Here is a 24,840-nt window from a genome sequence, read left to right as displayed (position 1 = left end):
GATGGCACAACATTAAAGAAATTAATTCCATGGTTTAGAGCTTCCTGTCCTGATCCTCCTGAGCCAGTCCTGAAGTCCTTACTCATTTCCTTACTCCTGATTCATCAAAGCACTTAAACACTCTAGATTTCAGTGGGATTTAAGCATATGCTTGTTGATTCAACACTTTAATCAGAGAAAATCCTCACTAAAGTCAGTAGGAATTTTTGCCCCAAAAGACCTAAAGTTTCACTCTTTTTTTTTTAAATCCTGTATTTGAGTGCGCACAACTTGAAATTAAAAATTTATGTGTTTGGTAGTTGTTGCTACGCATCACTCCCTGCCCAAACCAGTTCTTTCACTTCGGCTATTTAATCTCTGGCTAGTATTATTAGTGGCAAGAGGAATTTAACAGATGGGGTAGTGCTGGAGTAGGTGGAGACGTGTTGAGAATAAGGTTACAATAATGTTTCAGGTGCCTCCTGTTTAGATCATATTTAAATACTAAGAAGAAAGGCACACTTCTTTATTCCATCTTGAACTGTCTCTACCACTGAAACATCTTGAAGTATAGGGTAGCCTTATTTTCTATAGTTGTTTACATGTAAGTAAAATTTCTTGGGGGGTTGAAAATAGAAGCGTGTGGAGAAGACAGGATAGAGAAGATACAGGGGAATGGCTGCTTAAATATCACATAGCTGCTACACAATAACTTGATCTGCTGAACTGCAGCCCGCTGGTGTAAGCAGTCTTTTACAAAATTTAGTGAGTATGTAGTGAGCGATGAATTCTGCTGAAACGATGTTAAAACAGGGTTTCTTAACAGGCTTATGATCTATTTCTTCTGGATTCCTTTGGTACAAGCCTGTTTGACTAACGTGTCTTACAAGTTAAATCTGTAGGACGTCTTTTGGGGGCTGATGAGACAGGGGAGTGCATGTTTCAGCTTTCCTTCCCCCCCCCCATCACAGCACGCTGCACCTTTCTCTTCTGCTTTCTAATCAAATTGAATGGGATTCAGCTGAATTGTTTTTTATTAGAAACAAACAAAACCACTGCTAAACCTCTTAGAAATGGGTCTGCTGTTTAGCCCGAGCAACAGATTAATGGGAAAATGACTTTTTTGGAGATTTACAGCAAAGTGAGAGCTGGTTTTGGAGGGGGGTGGATTGCTAAAGGGTATAGCACGAGACGTGCGGCAGCCTTAAACTCTCACTGCTTTCCCTGCAAAGGGCAGGAAATTCCCCAAATTTTGCAAGGTGTCTCTTGCTTTACTGGACTTTTAAAAATAGCTTCCTTAAGTAACAATGTACTTTCCTTAAATTTTCCACCGGGAAGAGCTTGGGCCTCGCTATTCCCAAATGGCTCAACACCCTGGGAAGCAAGAAGCAGCCCTGATTCATTGGAGCTTCATAACTCATAATTTAGCGCTTCTCATAATTCGTTTTGGCGTTAAGTTATTGGGGGTGGCATTGATTAAGCCAGCAACGGTAGTCCCTGCCTTTGCGTGCCGGTCTGCTAGGCTCTCCTTCAGCAAGCCTGAGTTTTCCCGGGGCATAGACAGGAGCGGAGGGGAGGAGGGAGAAGACTGATGTTTAATTAGGGGATTGTATAGGTAAAAATCAAAGAAATCCTGTCAGAAGGGGGACAGCGGTGTCCTGCGGCCCTCGCTGGCGAGCGGCGGCCCCACCGGCCGGCGGAACGCTGGTGAGCGGGGCCGAGCCCCGCGGCGGGAGCGCGCCGGCAGAGCACCGCCCGCGCGGCGCCGTTTCCACGGCAACCGCCGAGCCGCCGCCGGCCCTGGAAGATGTCCGCCGGGGATCGGCGCTGCGCGGCGGCCTTCGTTTTCCGCTCCCTGCCCCAGAAAGCTTTCCCCTGCTTGGAGGACAGGGACGTCCAGGACCGACTCCTCAAATGGTGGGAGGGGGAAATCCCGCTGCGGGAGGCGCCTCGCTGGGGGTGGCGGGGAGCGATGAGAGGCGGGTGGGAGGGAGGGAAAGGACGGGCGGTGTGAGGGCTGGGGCCGTCACGGCGCCCTCAGGGCTCCCGCTCTGAAGTGGCGGCGAGTCCGTGTCTGTCTCACCTCACCCCCTTAACTGGAAGTCTCCTCAGTATTTTTCAGGCACGTAAAACGCTTGTTCTGAGGTGCACGGCACTTATCCTTGTCTTCCAGAGTTCGCCAACACCTATTTCAGCTTCTCAGCGTTGCTCTGATGCTGCTTGAGCAGCAGTTGTGCTTCCCAACCCCTCCCAGGAAGGGTGGGAGGCGGTTGTAAGTGAGAATTAAAAAAAAAAAAAAATAATAAAAAATTATTGGTCAGAATAGGACTTTATGTAGTGTACCTAGGCAAAATTGCAAGTAAGTACCTAGTATGTCTGCAGAATATTTAATCTCCCTTTTTCCATTTCAGGTCCATGCAAGGCAGGATGACAGCACAAGCGTTCAGTTTTGACCAGCAGTTTAAGCCCTATCAAAAGGATGAATTTGTTATGGTAGTTCTAAGTCCTTTATATTTTAAGTTGACTTTTTTTTCCGTGAAATTATAGCTATTGGAAAACTGCATAATGGCAAACATTGTAGCGGTGTTAGCATGCTCTTTGCCTATTTGCTGTCTCCTTGAAAGCAGGTGATTTAGGTGTGGTGCTCAAGTCTTACTTTGTGGGTTAACGGTATTGTCCAGTAAAAATATTTCGGTCTGTACTAATGTTACCCTTCTTTAAGAAGGAACAATTTAGTCATCCAAGATTCCCAAGAGTGGGAATCTGAACTGGTTGCTGATCTTGGCCACCACATTTAATGTTGGAAAGTCCACCTAGGGGAGACTTTAAACAGTGTACATGCAGTTGGTACTCTTGCTCCCAGCTATTACTGCTTTGTCACAGGAAATACACCGTGCAATTAGACATGCATATGCACCATATATGTGAAAATACAAGATTTTAAAATTCATTGGATACCATTGCGTTATACTGGAGGTTTGGGCTCTAAGCTTTTTGAGACTCAAGTCTTTTCCTGATTTTGTGTCCTCCACTTTTGTTGTCTGCAAAGTCAAATCTGTTCATCGATTTGCAGACAGAAAAAAAAAATTTTGGTTTTAAAAACAGTGTTGTTTTTACATCTGTTGTTTTAAAAACAACTCCTTGATTGGTTGTATGCCTACTTTATATTGTTATCCTGGACAAAGAATTCAGCCTCTTTGTATTTTGAAGAAATTCACACAGAAATATACCAATATTTCATCTCCCACTGATAAACATTTCAAATGATTGAAGTTTACAAAATATGCATTACCTTCTCAATGCTTGTCTCTTTTGAATTAAAAATGTAAAAATATCACTATGAAATTATGAACTCCAAGTAGCTGTGAATTAATTGGGAACAAAGGGATCGTTATATTATATAGTTTGATCTCTCTGTATCCCAGAGAGTTGGTAAAGAGATTTGGTGATGCAAAGACTGAAAAATCCATCATTTTCTTAGCAGCTTCATCAATGATTATTCACTATGCTTGGATACATATGCATAAGTGTGGGTTTTCTTAATTGGCTTATCTATGATTTAAACTTGTCAGCTACCAATATTACTATGGATGTCTCCTTTTTTAAATTGATAAATCAATAAGATTGAATACTTCAAATCTTACTGTGGAACATCTTTTCCATCCCTTCAATACCTTATGGATTTCTTCTGTATCTGTTTAATAATTTTTGTGTGTTTCTACACTTCTCCAAGCTTCAAATTTATTTACAAAATGTAAATTTTACAATCATATGTAGCATTTCATTTTTTACTTCAACAACATTGCATGCAGAGATAGAATTGTTTCATCTCTTCTTCCATTTTCTGTACCTCCAAGGATTTCATACATCTTATTTGTGTGTTCTTGGACTAAAAGTGCTTTACTGTAAAACCTTAATACTGCATATAAAAATATGTACATGAAGATATCTTGAATATATAAAAGACGCTGGCTACATAACATGTATTTAGTGGTGTGATATTTAGTATCTAAACTGAAAGATCATACAGAATCTACTTACTAATTGGATCCTTATAATTTACTTTGAAAGTGTCCAAGACATTATAAAGGATGATTTTATGTTTCATTTCATTAACTTGTATTCTCTTATTTGAATATTATAGGCATTTTTTAATGACCAAAATGTGAACTCCAGTTTAAAATTGCTCTCAGCTTCGGGACAATGGACTACATTGGGTAAATTTAGAATAAATTAATCTTAAATAAAAAAGTCTGTGTCGTAACTATTTTTCTCTAAGTTACCATTTTGTAATAATGACAGTTCATATATGTGTATCTTCATCTGGTTGAAATAGCTTAAAGAATTACTTTTTACTAAATAATAAGAAAAGATTCTTACATAGTTTGTTACTAAATTGTCATATTTTACACTTTTTTTTCCTTGACCCCTGTGTTGATCCATAAACCAAGCTACTAGAAGTGTTTTTAAACATTCAGTTGACCTGATCATGTATCCAGACATAATCAACTGCATTAATTGTGGAATTATAGTACTACCTTATTCAGATAATATTTGGAGAAAGACACTCTTCTATAGATGCAACCAGCTTACGGCAGATCTGAGATTATTTCTCTGTTACACATTAAAGTTGAGAGAGCAGAAGATTAGATAGAGCACACCCCCAAGCTTGTGTAAATATGCTATCTGCACAACAAAAGTGATCTAGGTGCAGAAAGAGAGCCATTTAATAGGTTGCTCTGGTTGCAATGATAGCATGAGGTTGACTTCTAGTTTGTTGCCATGTCATTAACTGCTTATAACACTTATGTCTGTAGATGGAGATGAGACACTAAAGGAGAAAGACCAAAAGCAAATAGCACATGATTTTATGGCACCACTTTGAAATTGTATTTTTGATTTTGTAAATGACACGTAAATTTTCATGAAAATTGCATGTGATAATGTAATTGGATTTTATGCATAATGTGAACTCTGATATCACTAAGTGACTTTCCTTAATAGGAATATTTTAAAAGGGGCTTGTGGGAAGTCCTCAGTTCTCTTCATTTGTCTGCATATACTTTACTGTGTTGTAAATATTTAATGGAGCTTTGGGATTTTTCTAACTTTTCTATTTCAACTCTCTGGAATTGGCATACATTTTCCCCACTATATACAATGACACTAGACATGGCCACCTTTTTGTCAGCAAAATCAATTTTCCAAACACTGTATCTGGCTGTTAAAACAATTGGAATATATAAGATGCAAAAAATATCTCCAGTTCCTCTTCAGGTACCTCTTTTTCACTCTAGCAAGCAAAAAGAAAATAAATATATTTTGAACCATAGGTAAACCTTTTGCTGCTTTAGGCAAGAATATTTTTAGGCTATCAGTCTATCCTGTGACTTGCCAGTCCCTGTAGTGAAGGTCAGTAGGTTACATACCTTGTGTTAAGAGCAGAGGGTCACTTGCCAAGTATCCCAGCTTAACTCCTTATTCTGCTCAGTCTTTCTCAGCACAGAAGTAATGCATTTTGTTCCAAGGACTGGAAGGGTTCCCTTTCTAAATCCTGAACAGCTGGTATACCCCATTTGCTCTTAAAATTTCATCTTCCCATTCTTTGCCTATTTTTGGTGAGGAATGTTGGCACGTTTTTCTATACTTAGTCTTCATGTGCATTTTTTGAAAATATAGTAAGAATTAGCTTTGAGTGGGAGAAGGTAAAAAATGATCTTCTAGTATTTTCTTCTTCAGACATGCCAATATATTAAGCCAGATATATCATTTACTTATCACTGTGGAGTAACTCTTTTAAAAACAAGTTCCTGTTCTTGAAAGAAAATACTGGAAATGGGCTTATTTTTCTTATTAGAAAATATGAAGAAAATTACATAATCTAGGTTGATTTGAATACCGTATTCATTCTCTTGCAAATAGGGCTTTTTTTTGCAGAGGGGAGATATTTTAGATGCATAATATAAGTGGGGTTTAGACAGGTTCTTAAAAACCTCCCTTCTCCTCCCTGCCATGATCTTGGGCTGAAAGTATATATGGACCTACAAAAAAAAAGTCAGCATTATATAAAACATCAGTATAATATTACTTTATGAGACAGTTTGTTTTCATAATCCTTTTGTCTTTTTCCAGGCCATGGTCCCCTTTTACCTTGTCATTAAGAATTTATTTTTCTTTTTAATTCAGTGGGCATGGTTTCACTTTCATATTTATCTCTACCTCTTCTCTCTTATTTGTGTATCTCCTTTTCCTAAAATCTGTTTCTAAAAGTTCTTTATTACTTTGTTTTTTTCCTGTGTCTAATCTCATTTTTCTCTTCTCTTGACTGCTTTTCATCCTCACCTTAATATTGTCAGACCGTAATATCCTCAGTCTCCATCTGTGAGATCAAAAGGTGGCATAAAACATGGGGTCCCCAAGGAACGCAACATGTACCTCTCTTCTCAGCTCCCCCACGTGTTGGGATTCCTGGTAGCATCCCACAATAGTACATCATCTCAAGGACTCCAGCTTTAACAGTACTTGAAATATAACATTTTAGGTAAACAGTACACAAGGATATTCTCTAGTCTGCTTCATCTGATCATGCAGATACTTAATTACTTATTCTCACACCACAATTTTTTGCCTGTTGTAGTAGGGGTATTTTTTTCCCCTCTTGGCGGCTGCATGGCAGAGTACCTGATGGTTCTGTCATGTACTTTAAGCTCCCCTTTCACCTGTTACTCTCATATTTCTAAAATAGAAGCAAAATTTGATGCATACCAACTTATGTCTTGAGACTTTTATTTTTAAATAGCTGCGATGAAAACTAAATAGTAGTTTTTCCTTGGACACACTACTGGCCTTGCACCTGTCAGCAGTCTTGGAGAGGCAGGACTGTATCTGTTTAAGCTCAATTAACACTTGAAAAGTTATCTTCAAAGGGATAGGGTTACTGTCTTTGTGTAAATAAAAATTCAGTATTTGCTTAAGAAAGATTCTTGAGTTGCCATATATGCTTGAAGCTCTAACAATTGCTGTCTTTGGAATGGGCTTTTAAAATCTGGAAAGTAATCTTAAATCAGCAATTTTTTAGACTACTGTTATAGGTTATAATTTTCAAAAATTTTAGATGTTATTTGAACCTATAAATCATCAACCTGCACCTTTTACTTTTGAAATACCATCTTTTTAGTACAGAGCACTGAACTTGTATTATATAAGTCCTATATAAACTGTTTTGTAAATGGTAAGTTGTAAAATGTTTCCCTGAGGTAAAAATCTTTCTTAAACTTTGGAGGAATTCTAAATATACCTAATCTGGGGTTTATCTACCCCATACTAGATATGCAAAGTGTTCATTTAAAAGTATATTGGTAGCACTTTATAGATATTCCAGAGCTAACTGTTCTAAGAAGTTTAATCTGCTTCAGTACTTCTCAGCTCTTTGTTTTCCACTTGCCGAGTTGTCAAGGCATTTCTTCTTCCTATTTTATTGCTCACTTTTACAGTGTTATTAAAACTGGTCACTCTTTTCCAGGCAATTCTGAATCTCCAATTTCAAATCTCACCTCTCAAATGGAGAATAGAAGCTTCCAGTATATTTAAACTTTTCCATTTATAGTTTGGTTTTCTGAACTACTGAATAGATTACAAAATTCTTGATTTTTTTTTTTTCCTCATCAAAGTTTTCATAAGATCTTGTTTCAGAGCAGAAGTGTGTCTCCTTTCCTCACCCCCCCCCCCCCAATAAAAGCATAACAATTTGAAGGCCTATAAATAGCTCAATTTCTTATACTTTTAGCTCAATAACTGGGAAACTGTAAGATGTTTCTTTTTTCTCAAGTCATTTAACATCTGATTGTTATTGGTGTTGACTCAGTTTTTGATTCGTAGGTCTTTACAAAATAATTTCTGTTAGAGGCTGATTTAAATTCTATCCCTGTGAAAGGAAGCTGGAGAATTACAAGTTAGTCTGGAGGTGAGGGGTGGGAGAAAGCATAAATGAATAAATAAATAAATAAAAATTAGTTTGATTTTTTTCTTAGGTTTTGAGGCTGTAAGATATGTTTTCTGTGACTTGTGATTTTGGTTACATAATTTGATTATTTTTTTTATAGTCACTATGTGGACAGGTAAGAGAATGTCCTAAACCTTTTTTCTTTAGTAAAAGGTACCCTTTTTCATAACCATAGCTGTAGATGTGAAGCCAAGCAATTAAATGCTGCGCTTTTCTCTATAGCTGATTCTCTTTACATCACATTGGCCCAATAAAATAATTATAAAATTTCATGCCAGTATTTTTATCTTAAGTAGACATATCTTCAAGCCATCAACTTGTAACTTCTCTTTAATTTTTTTCATAGTGTTGATCAGGTAGGTATTACAGTTTACCTGGGTTTAGATAGCAAAATGCTCATATATGGGAGAAATCCCAAGGACTTTTTGGAAGTGTAGGGGCAAGAGAAATTTTAGGTTATGCTACACTTGCAAAGATTAGGATCAGAATGAAATGATAGGTGCTCTTGGAAGCATTGTGATTCATACATCCCTTTTTGGCATGTTTCTGTTCCTGAAATACTGTCATCTAGAGTGAAATCTGGACATTTCCTAAATACTAGTCTTTAGCGATCCTTTAGGTCTGTTTGTCAGGACACCACTTAATTTTATCTTTAATTGTATGGTCAAAAGCCTTTTGACATTGTGATGGTGTTGACCAATCTCCCATCAAGGGAACCTACAGAGGAGAAAAGATAAAAGTAACTCATGGAAAGCTGTGAATATTATCTCTGCCAAGACACATTGCCTTTGTGTTGCATGCTCATGCATGCTCATGCTCACTTGTGCTCTCCTCCCCTCTCCTGTTCGGAAGCACTTTGAAAGGTGTTCAGGGGGACTTGGAGATGAGTAGAGAATACATTCTAACATTTGGTCTGAGCACTTGGACCGTAGGGAGCAGATGGAACTGGACTGAGTCCAAAGCCTCTTAAACATGGAGTATAATGCTATTTGAGATGCCATAATTTATCTAACACCACACATACAGATTTGTAGATGCAACACTGTATATAGAGAAGATATGTGCCCTTATGGACTGATATCTCATTAAGGAAAATACTGTAGGGCATCTCAAATGGCACTAGATGTCTATGAGCAACAGGACCAGGCCTTGGGTAACTTGCAAGCACAGAAAACATAAAAATTGTAGAAAAATGTACTCTGCACTTAATGATTATAGAGATTATAGTCCAGATTCATACAGGATGTGCTATAATAGCAGTTCCGAAATAACTGGTTAGTAAAGCTTACAGTAGCTACAAAATAACTTTTCAGAAATTTCAGATATAATATTTAAGAAACCAAAAATTCATCAGGGCTGTGTTTATTTTGGTTTTAACTTTGTGGGGTGCTTTTAGCAGCTATGGACTTTCGTACTTCATCACACCAAATTTGGTATTTGTTCTCAGATTCTTTAAGGCTTAAGCTGTGGAATATGATTTTCTAAGGGTGTGACCTAACATGATGTTAAGTTCACCAGGGTGTTTCATCTATTACTTGTTTCTGTTGATAGTATTACCGACAGGGGGAGCAAACACATGAGCCTTAATGGAGGGTAGCATTCAGATGAATTTTATGTTTTCTTTACGCTTGTTTCTTTCCTAGCTTTCTTTGGTTTTTGAGGGACTCGGTGATTGAGTCATTGAGTTTGTGATCTGTATTTTTTTAAAGAATATGTCACACAACCGTTTAGAAAAGTTGATTATTTCCACACTGTATTGAATTACAAATTACTGTAAAACCATTAGTTCATGGAAATTCTCCTATTTTATTTATTGCAAGAGACTTGGAGTGAAGCCTTCCTCTATATTCCAGGTTCCAGAGTGACAAAAATTGAAGCTACAGTGGTGCCCTGTACACAGATTTCTATGTCATTTTTTGATCGGCTATACTCTGAAGGAGTTGTTAGAGAAACTGGAGATATTGTGAAATGTTATGATGACTATTATGATGATATTCTCATCTCTGATGAATTAAGGAAGGTCAGTATAGCAATGAATAATTTCTTATGATTTTTCATACTCTGTTAGGTACCATAAAGACACATTTTTCAGTGGTTTTTTTTCTGACAATACATGCTTTCCATGGTAAAAATGGCCATCAATAGCCACGTGATGGAAATGACTGAGGTACTGCAGTGCCTGAATGTGTGAAAGCAATAGCTGTTTTCCAGATGGGCCTTCTTTCCTTTTCAGGTGGGAGAAAAAGGTAAAACCTTCTTCTACCCACCCTTGTCTCAGGTAGTCAGTGCTTGGGGGGGGGGAGTGGGGGGGAAATGCAGCTACTCATTTGCCTAGGAGGGGAAAACAAGTGGTGCTAATGGAAAGGTCCTGTGATACCCAGAGCTGTGAGTTCATCCAACCTTCCAGGTAGTTGAAGAAATTGACTGTAGTCAATAGCTACACCCTGAAGCATTCCTAGCCAGGAATGCTGACCATATCATATGTGAAGGCATTTAAGGAAAGTCATCTTCATGTATTTTCACTGAAACCAAGGAGAGGAAACTATGAAAAGGGAAATTATTTTTCAGTGTAACACTGGAAAAGCACTAAATATAACTCCTGAACAGGCCTGCAAGGTATAAAACTGTTTGTTGTACCCCAGTGGAGGTGTCAGAGAGCAGATTATTCTGAAAAAGAATCTCTCTGACAGTGCTACCTTCTTAATTATCATATGTCTTCACTGTGTTTCTTTTGAAGCTTCATAAACTAAAACATTTTTTTTAACTTATGTTTGTTTAGCATTAGCAAAGCATAGTGTGGGAGAACTGGATTTTGCTCTTCCTTGTATATATAATCAACATAAGTACTTAATAATTATAGAGTTGCACTCATTTGCACTTGGCAAACCCTTTGAAGGCAATGTATTTGAACCAGTGACACTGGTTACAGGATGTGGCCTGAAATACTGGTCTGTCTTGTAAAGTTCTGGGAAAATGAGAGAACTCAAGCTCATGTTTGAATTTCAGATGTAGTTTGTAGCCTAGCAGTTCAAAATACTATGTATTTATTTATAAGCTGGGTGCGTGTGAATTTTTTCCTGAAAATTAAGTATATTTGATGTAGGAAAGTGACAGGCATCATTTAAAATAAGAAATCATTGGGGTTTCAGTCTCTCCAGTTTCCTTCCCTTAGAAGGGATGTGTGTGTCTGCATTTACAAGTTGAAGGATTCACATTTGTTTGAAATGAACGTGATTCCTACTCGTACAACCTAAGACGGCAGAAAGAATTAAGAGTCAAAATCTTCCAGGAATTACGTCAAATCTTCACATTAAATTAGTCAGCGACCTAGGACAGTAGACTGTAGGGGGCAGCAAACTGTCTGTCTGCTGGTGTTGGAGGGTGGCCCTCAGCTGCAAAATGCCAAGTTTCTTTCCTACCTGCCAGGTCTTCTCTTGCTTCAACCAAGAAGGGGGTGGGATATGTATGAGGTGGCCATCAACAACAGTTGCTGCCCTGACCCCTTTTTACTCAGGTTGTGTAGTAATGTTATAAAGAGGGCCAGAGAGCGGTAAGTTCATGCGTAGCTTTGACCAGTTTGCCTGAGTTGGCACCTGCAGTTTGGCTGATGTGACTCAAACATCTTGAAGCCATACTGAGTTACAATTCCTGTCCACCCTTACAGTGTGCAATGTTGGAACTAATCTAGCAAGTCCTCTGTGTTCACACAATATTGCAGCAAAAAGCAGGTGGGATGCATGGAGGCAGCTGGATAGCATGTCTGGTTAATCCAGGCTACAGATAAAGGCTCACTAGAGTCTGCAGTAAAGAATGATGTGCGTTTGAGGCATCTCCTCTGGGAGATCCTTGGGATTCCTTTACAAATGTGAGATAACTGTGAAAACTTAAAGTAAAAAAGCAAATGTAGGCAATGTTACCAAAGACAAACTAATTGCCAGTGATCGACATGCCAAATATAGCTAGATTATTTTCAGATTATTGATTATTTCATTAGCATGATGAGCAATTAACCAGTGAATAACAAGACTCTTGAAAAATCTTTCCTTATGTCTTGTGGGCACAAATCTGACAGTGATTCTGCTTTATATTGTGTCTATAAATTTTGAACATATTTGCATCATTGGAAGATGCATTGGACGTAAACTCTGTGTGACATACAGCAAAGTAGTTGCATTGTTTATAAACTTAATCTCAAATAAGAAATTTTCATCTATTCACCTTCTTCGTTATTTTCTTGTTCCGCAAGGTCTTGCTTCTTGAAGATTCAGACTATTATGACTTATTCAGTCAACTGGATCGCAAGGAATTTCTATTCTGTCTTTTTAAGCATCTTTGTATTGGAGGAACTCTTTGCCAGTTTGAAGATGTAGTTGGCCCATACTTAGAAACTACAAAAGCTTTATATAAAGACTTGGTGAGGTAAGTGTTTTCTGTTTTATACAATTGTATATGTATGTGCTGTGCATAGATACTTTGTGTCAATTTATTGTATAAATTTATTGCTCGTTACTGCTTCAAAAATGGGGCTGTTACTTGATCAATCTGCATGCTTATTTGTCTTCAACTATCAAAATACCATGTAACAATGGTAATAGTTCAATGGAAAAATATATGCAATTTTAATGGCATCTGTCCCACATAAAAACTTTTTTTATACTACATATATGGACATTGATGTTTTATAATTCACTCCCATTTTAAAGATTTTTGTTTCTGTAATTGTCTACTGAAAACATGGCATGGCACTGGAACCAGATTGTGTTGCCAATGTCATTGATAAAATATCAACAGTTAAGTCTTGGATGTATAGTTAGACTACTTTCAAGCTGCTTTTGGCTTAGGATTTAAAAATTGAAGTACTTCACTTGTAATTATTAGTTCTGTATGTATTTTATTCCAGCTGATTTTTTTTTTTTTTAAATACAGTTGGATTTTGGCATTCTTAATTCCACAAATATACTTCTCAGCATAAAGCTAAGGGTGAGAGAATCTGGCTGTTAACAAGATACAGTGGACTAACACACATTTTTGCCAAGTCTGGTGTATGGAATCGTTTGGAATTTTATGTATTTTTTTTCTTGAGATTAGAGGTGATTGATCAGAGGTTCAAATTCAGAAAAAACAGGCATTTTTTGCCCTGTTTTGATTTGTCCATATACTGACTTCTCCAGTTGACAAAATTTATTATTTCCTGGTTAGTGGGAAATAGAATGTAGTTTTTGGTTATGCAAAGACTCATTCCTAGTTAAGCTAATGGGAATATGAAGATCATCAATAATATTACCAAAATTTTATATTATATTATACTTTGCCACTCATAATAAGTATTTGTGGGGTAGTATAAAGAACAGTATTAACCTCAACAATGGAAAACAATTGCAGACCTCTGAAATGAGAGATAGTAGAACTCTGATAATGTGGATACTAAGTAATGCACTACAATGTACACTACAAAGGCTTCAAATTGCTTAAAGTAGGAACTGATATTTTTCTTCCTTCTCAGTTCTATTTGGAATGGTGTGATGACCAATTGACTCCTATTTTAAGGTTATACACAAGCATATTAGGTGAAAAATCGTGTAAGATGTATTCATTGTCTGTTCTTAAAATGTCTTTGGATAAATTTAAGAGTAAAATTTATATGTCTGAACAAAGATACAGTGAAAGGATTAGACCCAGTGATTCTTAAACACCTGAATATTTCTTTACTTATATAGCACTTGTATATAAATTGCTATATCCAAAAAAAATATTTAAAACAAAATATTTGGCTGGTTTGGGGAATTTTTCGTAATACTTAACAAAGAAGCTTATAAATTTTTAATAACTTCTAAGCAGCTTTCAGATTTTCTAATGGTCAGCACTTTTCAGGGTGCAAATTGATTTAGTCATGTGCTGTTTCCCAGAGTCATCTAAAATAAATGATCAAAGTAGCAGTAGAACAGTTGATACTTTTAGAGAAACCACTGAAACAGAGAAATTGAGCATTATCAAGATTCCAAGAAGATTTTGTAGAAATAATTAACTTGGATTGCTGCATGTATTAATTTGAATACTGTGATTAGTCACCAGAGCTTTCTTATTAGTGTGATTAGTTTTGTTATTTTCATATCATACATAGATGGAAATCAAGTGGGTTCTTCAGAAATAGAGAATATGACATAAAAGGATCCATCAGTGCTTCAGCTCTACCCTCCCTTTTCTTTTAAATTGTTCACTCTGCACTTAAAACAAGCTGTTTGTTACCTTAATCCTTGGCCTTAGTTGACTCTGCATTGACTACAGCTGCTTCTGCTCTTGTGTTGTTGAATTGACCTAGGACAAAGCACAGATCCAATCAGTTCCTTCACTTTATTGCTTTCCTTTGCTGTTGAGTTGTTTTCTCCTAAACATTTTCAAGTTTTGTTCTAAACCACTCCTTTTCTTTACCTTCCTATCTCTTTAAACCTTTTCCCCTTCTTTTTCCTTTTCCTGCTGTAAAATTTGATAAGGATGTCAAGTAGTCCTTGTTACCTGAAAAAAATAAAAAAAGCTGCCAAAATCTTCCCCTCAATTTCATCCTGCTTTCAAGGTTTGCTTTTTCTATACCCTCAGCCTGTTCCCTATTGACCCTTTCTATGTTCCTGTGATTCTTCTCTTGTGTGCTACTTCTGTCCTTTATACAGTATCAGGAGAAAACCTTTCAAGATCCATTCCTCTGGTTTTTGGTGTTTGGGTGTTTTTTTGTTTTGTTTTGTTTTGTTTCCAGTTGGCAGCTTGCTTTCTACCCTCCAAAGTTTTGAAGCACATCTACTCAGTCATGTGACATAACTGATCTTCAATATTTATCTACCATGTGTCTCTCCATTTCTGTGCCTATAAATGTCTTCTGGTTTCTCATTTCCAGTGGAGCTGGCATTAACACTGGCTAGCAGTTGAAAAATAAACTAATAATTTAACTAAATCTTTTGTCTTGCTCCTCTGATATTAAGTTCTCTGTCAGTCCCATGAGAAAGCTTTTGATCTTGACATTTCAGATTTTCTGTTCCCCTTCACAATCATAGTTCTTTCCTGCTTTGTCTCATTTCCCCCCACCCCCAGTTTATCCAAAATGATGTTGCTGTTTTGTTACGACCATCTTAAGACAGAAAAAGCCGCTGAAAGAATAAGCAATGCAGCACTGAAGAGGGATAATCATGCCACAGTCTTGACTTAATTTCTAGTTTCTAGTCCATGCTGTGCACTGTGTTACTTACTTCATTTTTGCATAAATTACACCAGAACATAAAGCAATGAAAATCACTTTCTTATGGCCTCTTATTTTCAGTAAACAATTGCTAATGAGAGTAGTGGTCTCTTAAATTCTGTTTACCAATCAGTTCACCTTCAAATTCCTGTTGAATATCAAATATTCCTTAAATTCTTCTTTTCTAGACTGCTATCCTCTGTCTGGTTTCTTTTCATCTTGGACTGCAGTCACATTGGATACTTTCTACTCTTTGTAAAGTGATATTAAAAACTTTTTGTGGTATTAAAGAATTCTGTAAACTGTACTCTTCTTAAGCTTCAATTTTTATGTCTTGAGGGCTCAGAACGCTTGGTGAAAACCAAATGGATAGTACAATAATTATTAGCTGCTATCTGATGTGCATTGAAAAACTAGCCCCCACAGATGAACTTAGTCTAATCATGATACGTTTGTAGAGGTGTAAACCACCACTCTTTGGTCCTGTAACAGTTTTTCTTGTGGAAAAGAGCCTTGGCATGAAGAGTTCCACAAAAGTCTCTCTAGTGCCAGGAGTGGCAGACCTCTTATGAGCTTTTCCCCACTTTCCTATAGCCTTTCTTCTGGCCTTTCCTGAGTTCTAACTCCAAGGCACTATTGTTCACAATAGTGTCAAAAGGCTTGAGATTTCACTTCATTAAAGCATTTCCATGTATATTGCTTTATTATTAGAGAACACAATAATTTTTTGAAATTAACTGCTCTAGATATTTTACAAGCACAGCTAGGGACTTCCAATTACAACTATTAAATGGCCGATATTTTCTCCTTTGTAAAAAGAGTAATAATTGCTTCCTAATGAATTAATGCACAACTTGTTGTCTGTTACTAATCCAGCAGTAATTAGTCTGTGACCAGTTGAATCCATCCAAAATTTTAGCATTAAGTGTCACGTCCTGTGTAACCTAAATAATTTCAAAATCCTTGTTGTAGTATTTTTGGTTTAGTTAAAGAATACATTTACATGACAAAAACTTGTTAATTAAAATATAATCTATGAATCTTTACTGATAAACCTTGTCTTCTATACTTAACCCCTGATTTTTCTGACAGTGTCTCTCCACAGTGACAGCTGCCGTAGTATCTTGTAGTCATTGTTCTCTTCTTTCTTCTTTGCCATCGCCATGCCCTTTCGCTCATATTACATGAATTTATGCGAAAGCCTTGAGTTGTTCTTTTAATGTTTGGAAAGGCTAATAAAATATTGCCAGTAAGGTTAGGATATAAATAGAACCCAAGGCGAATTGAGAGACGATGAGGAAGTTTGCTTTTCATAAAAAGAGAATAGATGCACATTAAAAAGATGAAGGAACTACCATATTAAATGAATAGTTTAGAAGTTAACAATTTGAAAGAACAAAGAGGGGTATTAAGACTATTTTTAAGGAAATACTATCCTCTTCAAGAAGAGAACGTAGTTTTTTCTAAAACCTTTTAGGAAAAACAAAAAAAAGAAATAGAGCAAATGAGCTTGTCAAAGGCAACCTCCTGGTTTCTTTCAAGTTGGCAAGGGAAGAATCTCATCCGATTTTGGCAGATATATTATTTTGCCTTAAAAATTAACCAAAGTACTAGAAATAAACACTCAGTCTGACAAATGACTTACAGGAAGCTAACCACAAGGGGAATATTTCTCAAGGCAGTGGAATAAATAGGAAGGCTTATCCTCTGTCACACCCTTACTTTGGTATCCTAGATATATATAACATAAAAATTAAGAAACCAGAAACTGAAAGCATTGTTTTCAGACACAAGAATATGAAGCCAGAATAACTTAAATACAACTGTAGCTTTAGGAGGTGGTGATATGCGGTAGAAAGCGCTCACCCCACTAACCCTCTGTACCTTGTTCTGAAAATTGTCACTCTTTCAGCAGAGATGGTTAAACAGTTTCTGAACTGCTGCAGTTTACAGCCCGGTACATTAGCATAAACTGACATCCATGTTAGTTTATCTTAATATGCTAGTCTGTAAACTGCAGTGGTTCAGAAGCTGAGTCATGAACCAGTTGAGCTGTCCCTGCTGGGAAGGCAGTAATCTCTAGAGGGGTGGTAAGGCAGACAACTGGGGCCAGTACCAGTTTCAGTAATGCTGTCTTAATCCACTGTTGAGTATATCAACATGTCAGCTGCAACAAAAAATTCTGAGAAAGCCTCATTACTGACTCAACCACAGGAAAGATCAACTTCACACTATAGGCTTAATTCATACATGACTGTGTCATTACTCTACAGATGAAATCAGTTAATCGGAAAGTCAATTTCATTTATTGGTTGGAGAGACTGAATCAACAAAGATTATGTTGGTTGATTTGGGGTTTGTTTGTTCTTATAAAAAGAAGCTTTGCGAAAGCAGTGGTAATAGGGGACTGCTGTCACAGACAGCTTGGAGCTGGTGCGGTGTACAACTGGGCTGTGTTTAACACACATCCTCTAGCAACTTGGCTATATTGGGACCTTTCCAGGGAACTGAACCCATTTGTGACAAGGCAGGTTTTGAGCTATGCATTTCTTGGAACTGTATAAGTATGGAATTTATAAGGCTTAACTGCTCCACAGTGAGTTAATGTAAATAGGAATCTGTGAGATTAGATAAAATAATAGAAGTTACATGATCTAATTTATGAAGAAATGTAAGCATCACTTAAAGCAGACCTGAGAAAAAATGACAGAATTCAAAATGCTTAAATTCAAAATATGTTGAGATGCCTGGATGCTTTGCAATAATACCTTAGTGTTATTAGTAACTGTGATGAAAGAAATGGCAGTCTTCACGACAAACACAGTCTAGATATATGTAAAAATTCAGAACTAATGTCATCCTAAGTTGCATAGCTGTCTATATATACAACATTCCAAAGGAGGAAAAATGAACCTATACTATAATTATATATTAATTAAAAATGAGCTAAAGTCTGCATTTCTTCACCAGTACTGCTGTTGCTTCTTGTACTCTGTATTAAGGTAAACTTTACTTCACAGTTTTTTTCTCAAAGAATATATGAAAATTTTTTTACAAAATGTTTAGTTGAATTACTTTTCATAGCTATCAAAATGCAAACTTTATATTGGAGTCATCTAGGCCTCCGTAATATTGCTGTGATTTAGTAGGTGGAAACAGCAAAATGAACTCAGATGACTAGATACATTGAATAGTTTTCAGTAAAATGACCACGTTATCTATGGTCAACGTACCTTTTGATGATCAATGTGACATAAATTTGTGGTGGGTTGGCCCTGGCTGGACGCCGGCTGCCCACCAAAGCTGCTCTATCACTCCCCTCCCCAGCTGGACAGGGGAGAGAAAATATAATGAAAGGCTTGTGGGTTGAGATAAGGACAGGGAGAGATCACTCACCAATTACCGTCACAGCCAAAACAGACTCAACTTGGGGAAATTAGTTTAATTTATTACCAATCAAATCAGAGTAGGATAATGAGAAATAAAAGCTAAGTCTTAAAACACTTTCCCCCACCCCTCCCTTCCTCCTAGCTCAACTCCACTCCTGATTTTCTCTACCTCATCCCCCCAGCAGCGCAGGGGGATGGGGAATAGGGGTTGGGGTCAGTTCATCACACATTGTCTCTGCCGCTCCTTCCTCTTCAGGGCCAGGACTCCTCACACTCTTCCCCTGCTCCATCGTGAGGTCTCTCCCATGGGAGACAGTCCTCCACGAACTTCTCCAATGTGGGTCCTTCCCATGGGCTGCAGTTCTTCATGAACTGCTCCAGTGTGGTTGCCTTCCACGGGCTGCAGTCCTTCAGGCACAGACTGCTCCAGCGTGGGTCCCCCACGGGGTCACAAGTCCCGCCAGCAAACCTGCTCCAGCCTGGGCTCCTCTCTCCATGGGTCCACAGGTCCTGCCAGGAGCCTGCTCCAGCACGGGCTTCCCATGGGGTCACAGCCTCCTTTGGGCATCCCCCTGCTCCGGCGTGGGGTCCTCCCCGGCCTGCAGGTGGAGATCTGCTCCACCATGGACCTCCCTGGGCTGCAGGGGGACAGCCTGCCTCACCATGGTGTTCCCCACGGGCTGCAAGGGAATCTCTGCTCTGGGGCGTGGAGCATCTCCTCCCTTTCCTTTCTTCACTTAGGGTCTGCATAGTTGCTTCTCACAGTTCTTGGTCCTCTCTCCCAGCTGCAACTGAGCAGGGTCTTTTTCCCCTTCTTAAATCTGTTATCCCAGAGGCGCTACCACCGTCACTGATGGACTCGGCCTTGGCCAGTGGTGGCTCTATCTTGGAGCCAGCTGGCATTGGCTCTGTCAGACATGGGAGAAGCTTCTAGCAGCTTCTCACAGAAGCCACCCCTGTACGCTCCCTGCTACCAAAACCTTGCCACACAAACCCAATGCTCTTAATTTGAACTTGATCAAATTTGAGTGAGAACACAGTGCATATGTTATAAAGTATTTATTAAATGAAGGATTCTAATAATCAGTGCTTACTGTACATATTAAGTATGTATTATTCCCCTGTATTTCAGTGTTCAAAAGAATCCTGAAACAAAAGAAATATGTATAATTTCTACAGTCTTCAGAGTGTCTGCATATGTAAGTATTAATGATTTTTTAGTAAAGGATTTTTTTTGAGGTAACATGCATAACATGAAAATAATGAATTGACATTTACACAAAGAAAGCTTAATATTCCATTTTAAAGGGCTATTTTTCCATAGTCATTGTCATTTTTTTATTCATGAACTCTTTCCCTGGTCTCATCCTGCTTTCTTGTCCTCTCTACTAACTCTTCATCAGTAACCACCAACTAAAGTTTTATTTGGTAGCTCACTAAAAATAGTTTTACTCAATTACACTTGAAGTCATAGTAGTCATCCAGAAACTAGTTTATGAAAAAAACATATCTTCAGGCTTGAATAATTATGGGTTTAGATCTACTTGAGATAGCAGTAAGGATTAAGAATCCACTCTTGACTTTGTATAGTTCTGGTTTTAGAAATGTTGCTAGAAACTTTCTGAGTAGCTTGTATTGCATCTGTTTCTGTACAGACTGCAAGGAAGTTTAGTATACAAAAAGGCTGGGGTGGTGAGATGACTGCTAACCTCTTTTCCCCTCCCTTGTCAAGTCTCATTCTTATCTGTTTCTCTTGCAAAATCATACACTTACCATCAAGATAAGTTTGAGAACTGGCTGCATGTTTACTAGATTCAGCATATCTGTCACTTAATTGTTATAGTAGGATGAACTACTCCAAAATCTTCTTGAGTAACCAGAATATGTAATAATTAAATGTCAGATAACATACCCACTTTCAAAAGAACTAGCTGATGTCATTTCAGACTGCACAAACCTCCCTGTAAGTTGCCAATAGCCCATTTGTTTATCTGTGGGTCATCATCTTTTAGGTAGTATGTGTGATTCATAAAAGGGTTTTGAAAGGTTTTTGAAAATAAGCACTTTATGGGTGTATCAAAATTTACCTTTCTACTAGGCTGCAGACAGTAATAAAATAAAATAAAAAAGCAAAACCCTGATAACTTGATGTTCTGTTATTAGTTTCCTCCCCATCTCTGAATCAAACGATTGATGTGAACTGTGCAGATTTCTATGTTTAGGTAGATGCATGATATTTAAGAGCTCCCCTAACTGTCTTTGCCATACATTAAATATCATCAGTATTAAAAAACAAGAAAAGAAAAAAAGACAAACTTTTGCAACTTTTTGAAAACAAAAAGTGGATGGACAAAAGATGATCCGGTGTAAACACAGAGCAGCCTATCCTCCCTGTAGCCTTGGGGGAAAATTGGGCTTTACTGCACATTCTGAAAATTTTGAGGTGAAGGAGAATTGTGAAATTCTGGTTTCCATTAAAAAAACATCCTGAAGAATTTTCTCTCAGAATAGAGAAAGGCTTAAACTGGTATGTTGAGATTTTTTGATGGCTCTGTGGATCAAAACTCTTTAAACTCTGCTTGGAAATTACAGGAAGGGCACCTACTGGAGCACAAATATTTTGTGCTTGTGATGAAAAGTTTCTCTCAAGGAGATAACTACATTTCTGCAGTAGATTTAGTTTCTAAGTTCATTTGGTAAATAACTAGAGAGTGTGTTATTATAATCTTAATGTTGAGCTGCCAATTTTTAAGCTATTTTCTTGGTTTGTATCTGAAAGAAATGGACATACCCTTCTTAGCCTGATATAAATTTAAAAAAAAGCTGTTCTGGTAAAACTGAGTTGAAAAGCAGCTGAGAAGCTAGAAGAACACACATTTTTGCAAGCTGGATTAATAAATGGACAAATAAATATACTTGTGTATTTGCACCAGTACAAATGGAATCACGAATTAAAAACCACGTAACATCATCCTGAAACCATCCCTTCCTTTTTATTAGGTTTCTAAGCTGTGGCTAAGAAGCCCTTGTTTTGGAAACAGTATCTAAAAAAGCATGCTATTAGAGATGTAAATATTTCAAGGTGTAGTTATAAATGCCTGTAGATCTGTTTAGCATTAAGACTCGATAGACCTGGGCATCAAAGAGAAATAATTTTCAATCTTGTGACCAAGTACTCTGTTGAACTCCAAATACCCTTGAGAGCTTTGGGGCTTGCACATAATGAAACGTTGTTACAGCTGAAGTATTTTGATGCTAACTGGTGTTTTGGAACTTTCTTTACCTGAGCAGGAACTATGGCAGTGTTAGAAATCACTGTAATGCATAGTTTATTCAGAAAGTATTAAAAACCCCCAACTTTGTTAGTTAAATGATGCAGTTTTGAGAGATGTTCAGCAGTATCTTTACTTCTGTATTATGCTATCCATTATGCTATGCATATGTACTCTTAAATCATCAGCTGATTATCTGTGTTCCTACAAAGAAAAATAAAATTATCCTACTCTAACATCAGTAAATCAATCATTACACCCCCTGCATGTCTGAACCAAAGTCCACACTGCAGATGAAATTGGTATGATTCTTAATTGGTGTATGTGCACCCTATTGCTCTAAAAAAACAGAGTAAGCCTGTGTAAATGCTGAAGCTTTTATGCTCAAGTATTTTAGGGGGTTTATGACCTCTTTTACTAATTAAAATAAATTTAAGGACCCTTTTCATTTAATTAGAGTATATTTATAATTTTTCTGATACCAGGTTTGGTGTATTCTGGAGTTCCTTGGAATGCCTCATCACCAGAACTTAACTCGTTTTTGTTCTTGAGTTGTTCAGTGTGCTAACACTGCCTTTAAATGGTTAATACCTCTACTGACATCAGTTGATTCCATAAGGACTGCAGGAGTGGGACCTTCAGTAGCAATAGGAAAAATGTTTAATGAGCAATCACATCTTGATGTTGGTCGTCTTTAGGTTTTTTTTGGTTTTGTCCATGAGCTTAGGTTATTTTGGGGTTGAACTCCAAAGGCATTGTGATGCTGAGAACTGTACAATCTTAAAGCTTGCTCTCCTTGCTGCAGTTGAGAATCCAGTGTTTGATACACATGTATCCCTAAAAAACACCTGAAGAGAGCTAGGCATCTTAAAATCGGAGCTACAGAGCTTGTATACTGCGTTGCTTAAAAACAGAATGTTTTTAGCTTGCCGCATTTGACTGCCATTGGAAAATGCTGTGAATAAACATTATCAAATGTCTACCTGTCTTAAACAATGCTTTTTTTGGTAGTGCTTATCTTAATTTAAGATTTATGGTCTTGAATAATCCCCCAAAGGAAGACACCAGAACATATAGCAGAAGGTTCATCCTCTTTTAAATAACAGGAGAGAAAATGGGGTGCCAGTAACAGCTACTGGACAAAATTCACAAATGGTCCTTGGAGCAGAAAGTGGAACACAGACCTTTTCCTTCTAAGCTGACTGCCTTAACCACTGAGAGAGGTTACAGTTTTCATGTTTCCTTGGTCCAAAAAAAAAAAAGATGGATTATTTTATGGGAAGGAAGACAGCTTCAACAAAATAATGTGAGATGTGCGCCTCTAATCTGGAATAGTCTGTAGTCAGGAGTTTAAAATTTTCCTGGAGAAAATGGACAATATAGGCAATATAGGAATTTCCCTCAGGCAAAAAAGTGGAACAAAACCTACATCTCTTCAACTGTTGTATAAAGGTGTCTGAGAGCAGGAGGAAACCCTTACATGTTTTAAAAGAAAGGAGGTGGAGGTGTCAGCTATGTATTTGTTGATCTTTTAGATGCTCAATTGAGCATCTGGTAATTACCAGACTGAATGAATAATAAAAAAAAAAATTAACCCTCCAAAAATCCCCCCATCTAGTTTCTGGATCCCTACTGGATTTGAAGCGTGTGTCAAGCTGTGCTGCCCTGTCAATGCTGAAGCTTTTGTTGACACGTGTAGACTTAGGATGTTAGATTGAAGAGCCCAGTTCTTGTAGTGTTGGTTGTCAGCTGAATGTGTTTTTTCAGAGTGAGGATTTTGGAGCTAGGTTGCCTAGACTCCCTTCAAGCTCTTTCTGAGGACTGGCACACAAAATGTTTTCAAGAACAGTTTAAAGTTGTTAATAAGAGCTGTAATGAGGGTTTTCCTTAAATGCAAATATTTGAAACTGAACAGATGCATTAGCAAATGTTAAGTGAAAAAGAATTCCTGATAGAACAGCTTTATGTATTAGCATAGAGTCCCTGAACATTTTTCTGTTTCAAAGGAAACATGACTGGACCCTTGGATATTTAATCATCTGTATTTTAGGCTCTAACTGTGTAAATAAATGCTTACATGTTTAACTTCACATTTTGTATTAATATTACATTTGCCTCAGGGTTATTGGAACTATGCAGACAGAACCGTGCATTTAGAATGCCGTGCATTTTGTAGTGTAGAGATCCTCATGGAGTCACAATGCCGCTTAAATGAACTATGGTGTATTTGTTCCGTTTTGCCATGAAAGAAAAAGTTACAATGGGAACAGAGTGATACATCATTTCATTCAGATTTTACCAATTCTCTCATGGGTATCCGTGTTGTCGCTAATACTTCTTTTTTTTTTTTTTTTTTTTTACTTCCTCTCAGGATGATAATGGCCTATGTTACCCTTCAAGCAAAAGCCACGAACAGACTTTTGCCTACTTGATCGTGGATCCCTGCAAGCGACACGTACATGTTCTGTATCACTGTTTTGGTGGAAGCTTATTTACCAACTAGTTATGAACCTGGCTGTTCTCCAGTTTTATGATGGGGGTGGCCTTCTCTCTGCACGAATTCAGGTAGAAATTGCCTCTCTTACGAGGAAGGATGTGTTCCTCGATGACATGCTCTGAAGGGCTACACGTTCACGTCCATGTTACTATGTGGTTAAATGACAAAAAAGTTTTTCTGTAATTAAAACCCCCACTTCCTGAAGCCGTTTTCCCGGCAGTTTCCTCCTCCCCCCCCCCGTTTTATCTAATAGAAGGTATTTCTCGTCCCTTTAGGAACCGGCTTTTCAGATCCACGACGCGTAAACTCACGGGGAAGCCCCAGAGCCAGTGAAATCGCAGCGGAATCGGGAGAAAGTGCGTCAGGCGGCCCGGCCCGGCCGACCTCCCTCCCAGCCCCCCGCTGCCCCTCGCCCCCAGCGCCCGCTTCGCCCCGTGCCGTAACAGCCCCGGGAGGCCGGGGGCGGCGGCCCCGCC

At 37.9% G+C, this 24,840-nt stretch overlaps 1 protein-coding gene across 2 annotated transcripts; it reads left to right on the top strand.

Moving 5' to 3' along the window:
- Positions 1 to 1,777: 1,777 nt before the first annotated feature.
- On the top strand, positions 1,778 to 24,496 carry CFAP300 (cilia and flagella associated protein 300). Of its 2 annotated transcripts, XM_049823255.1 has the most exons (7): positions 1,778 to 1,896; positions 2,391 to 2,472; positions 4,124 to 4,196; positions 9,835 to 10,001; positions 12,228 to 12,400; positions 19,728 to 19,794; positions 24,239 to 24,496. In XM_049823255.1, exons 1-7 carry the CDS (start codon positions 1,787 to 1,789, stop codon positions 24,368 to 24,370), a joined length of 804 nt encoding a protein of 267 aa, XP_049679212.1. In that variant the 5' UTR covers positions 1,778 to 1,786; the 3' UTR covers positions 24,371 to 24,496. The 2 variants fall into 2 exon arrangements, with proteins under 2 accessions (XP_049679212.1, XP_049679213.1); XM_049823256.1 differs by lacking the exon at positions 19,728 to 19,794 and having other exon boundaries at positions 12,228 to 12,395.
- The last annotated feature ends 344 nt before the right edge of the window (positions 24,497 to 24,840 follow it).

Source organism: Accipiter gentilis, chromosome 19, assembly GCF_929443795.1.
Source record: "Accipiter gentilis chromosome 19, bAccGen1.1, whole genome shotgun sequence".
NCBI classification, from domain to species: Eukaryota; Metazoa; Chordata; class Aves; order Accipitriformes; family Accipitridae; genus Astur; species Astur gentilis.
The sequence above is the reverse complement of the archived record's forward strand: the minus strand, read 5'-3'. Positions and strand labels throughout refer to the sequence as shown.

What these genes read in the sequence shown, in the direction of transcription:
- CFAP300 (XM_049823255.1), top strand. Translation starts at nt 1,787, where the DNA reads ATGTCCGCCGGGGATCGGCGCTGCGCGGCGGCCTTCGTTTTCCGCTCC. An exon ending in TTATATAAAGACTTGGTGAG is followed by an intron (nt 12,401 to 19,727) that starts GTAAGTGTTTTC and finishes CCTGTATTTCAG; the next exon opens with TGTTCAAAAGAATCCTGAAA. An exon ending in TCTTCAGAGTGTCTGCATAT is followed by an intron (nt 19,795 to 24,238) that starts GTAAGTATTAAT and finishes ACTTCCTCTCAG; the next exon opens with GATGATAATGGCCTATGTTA.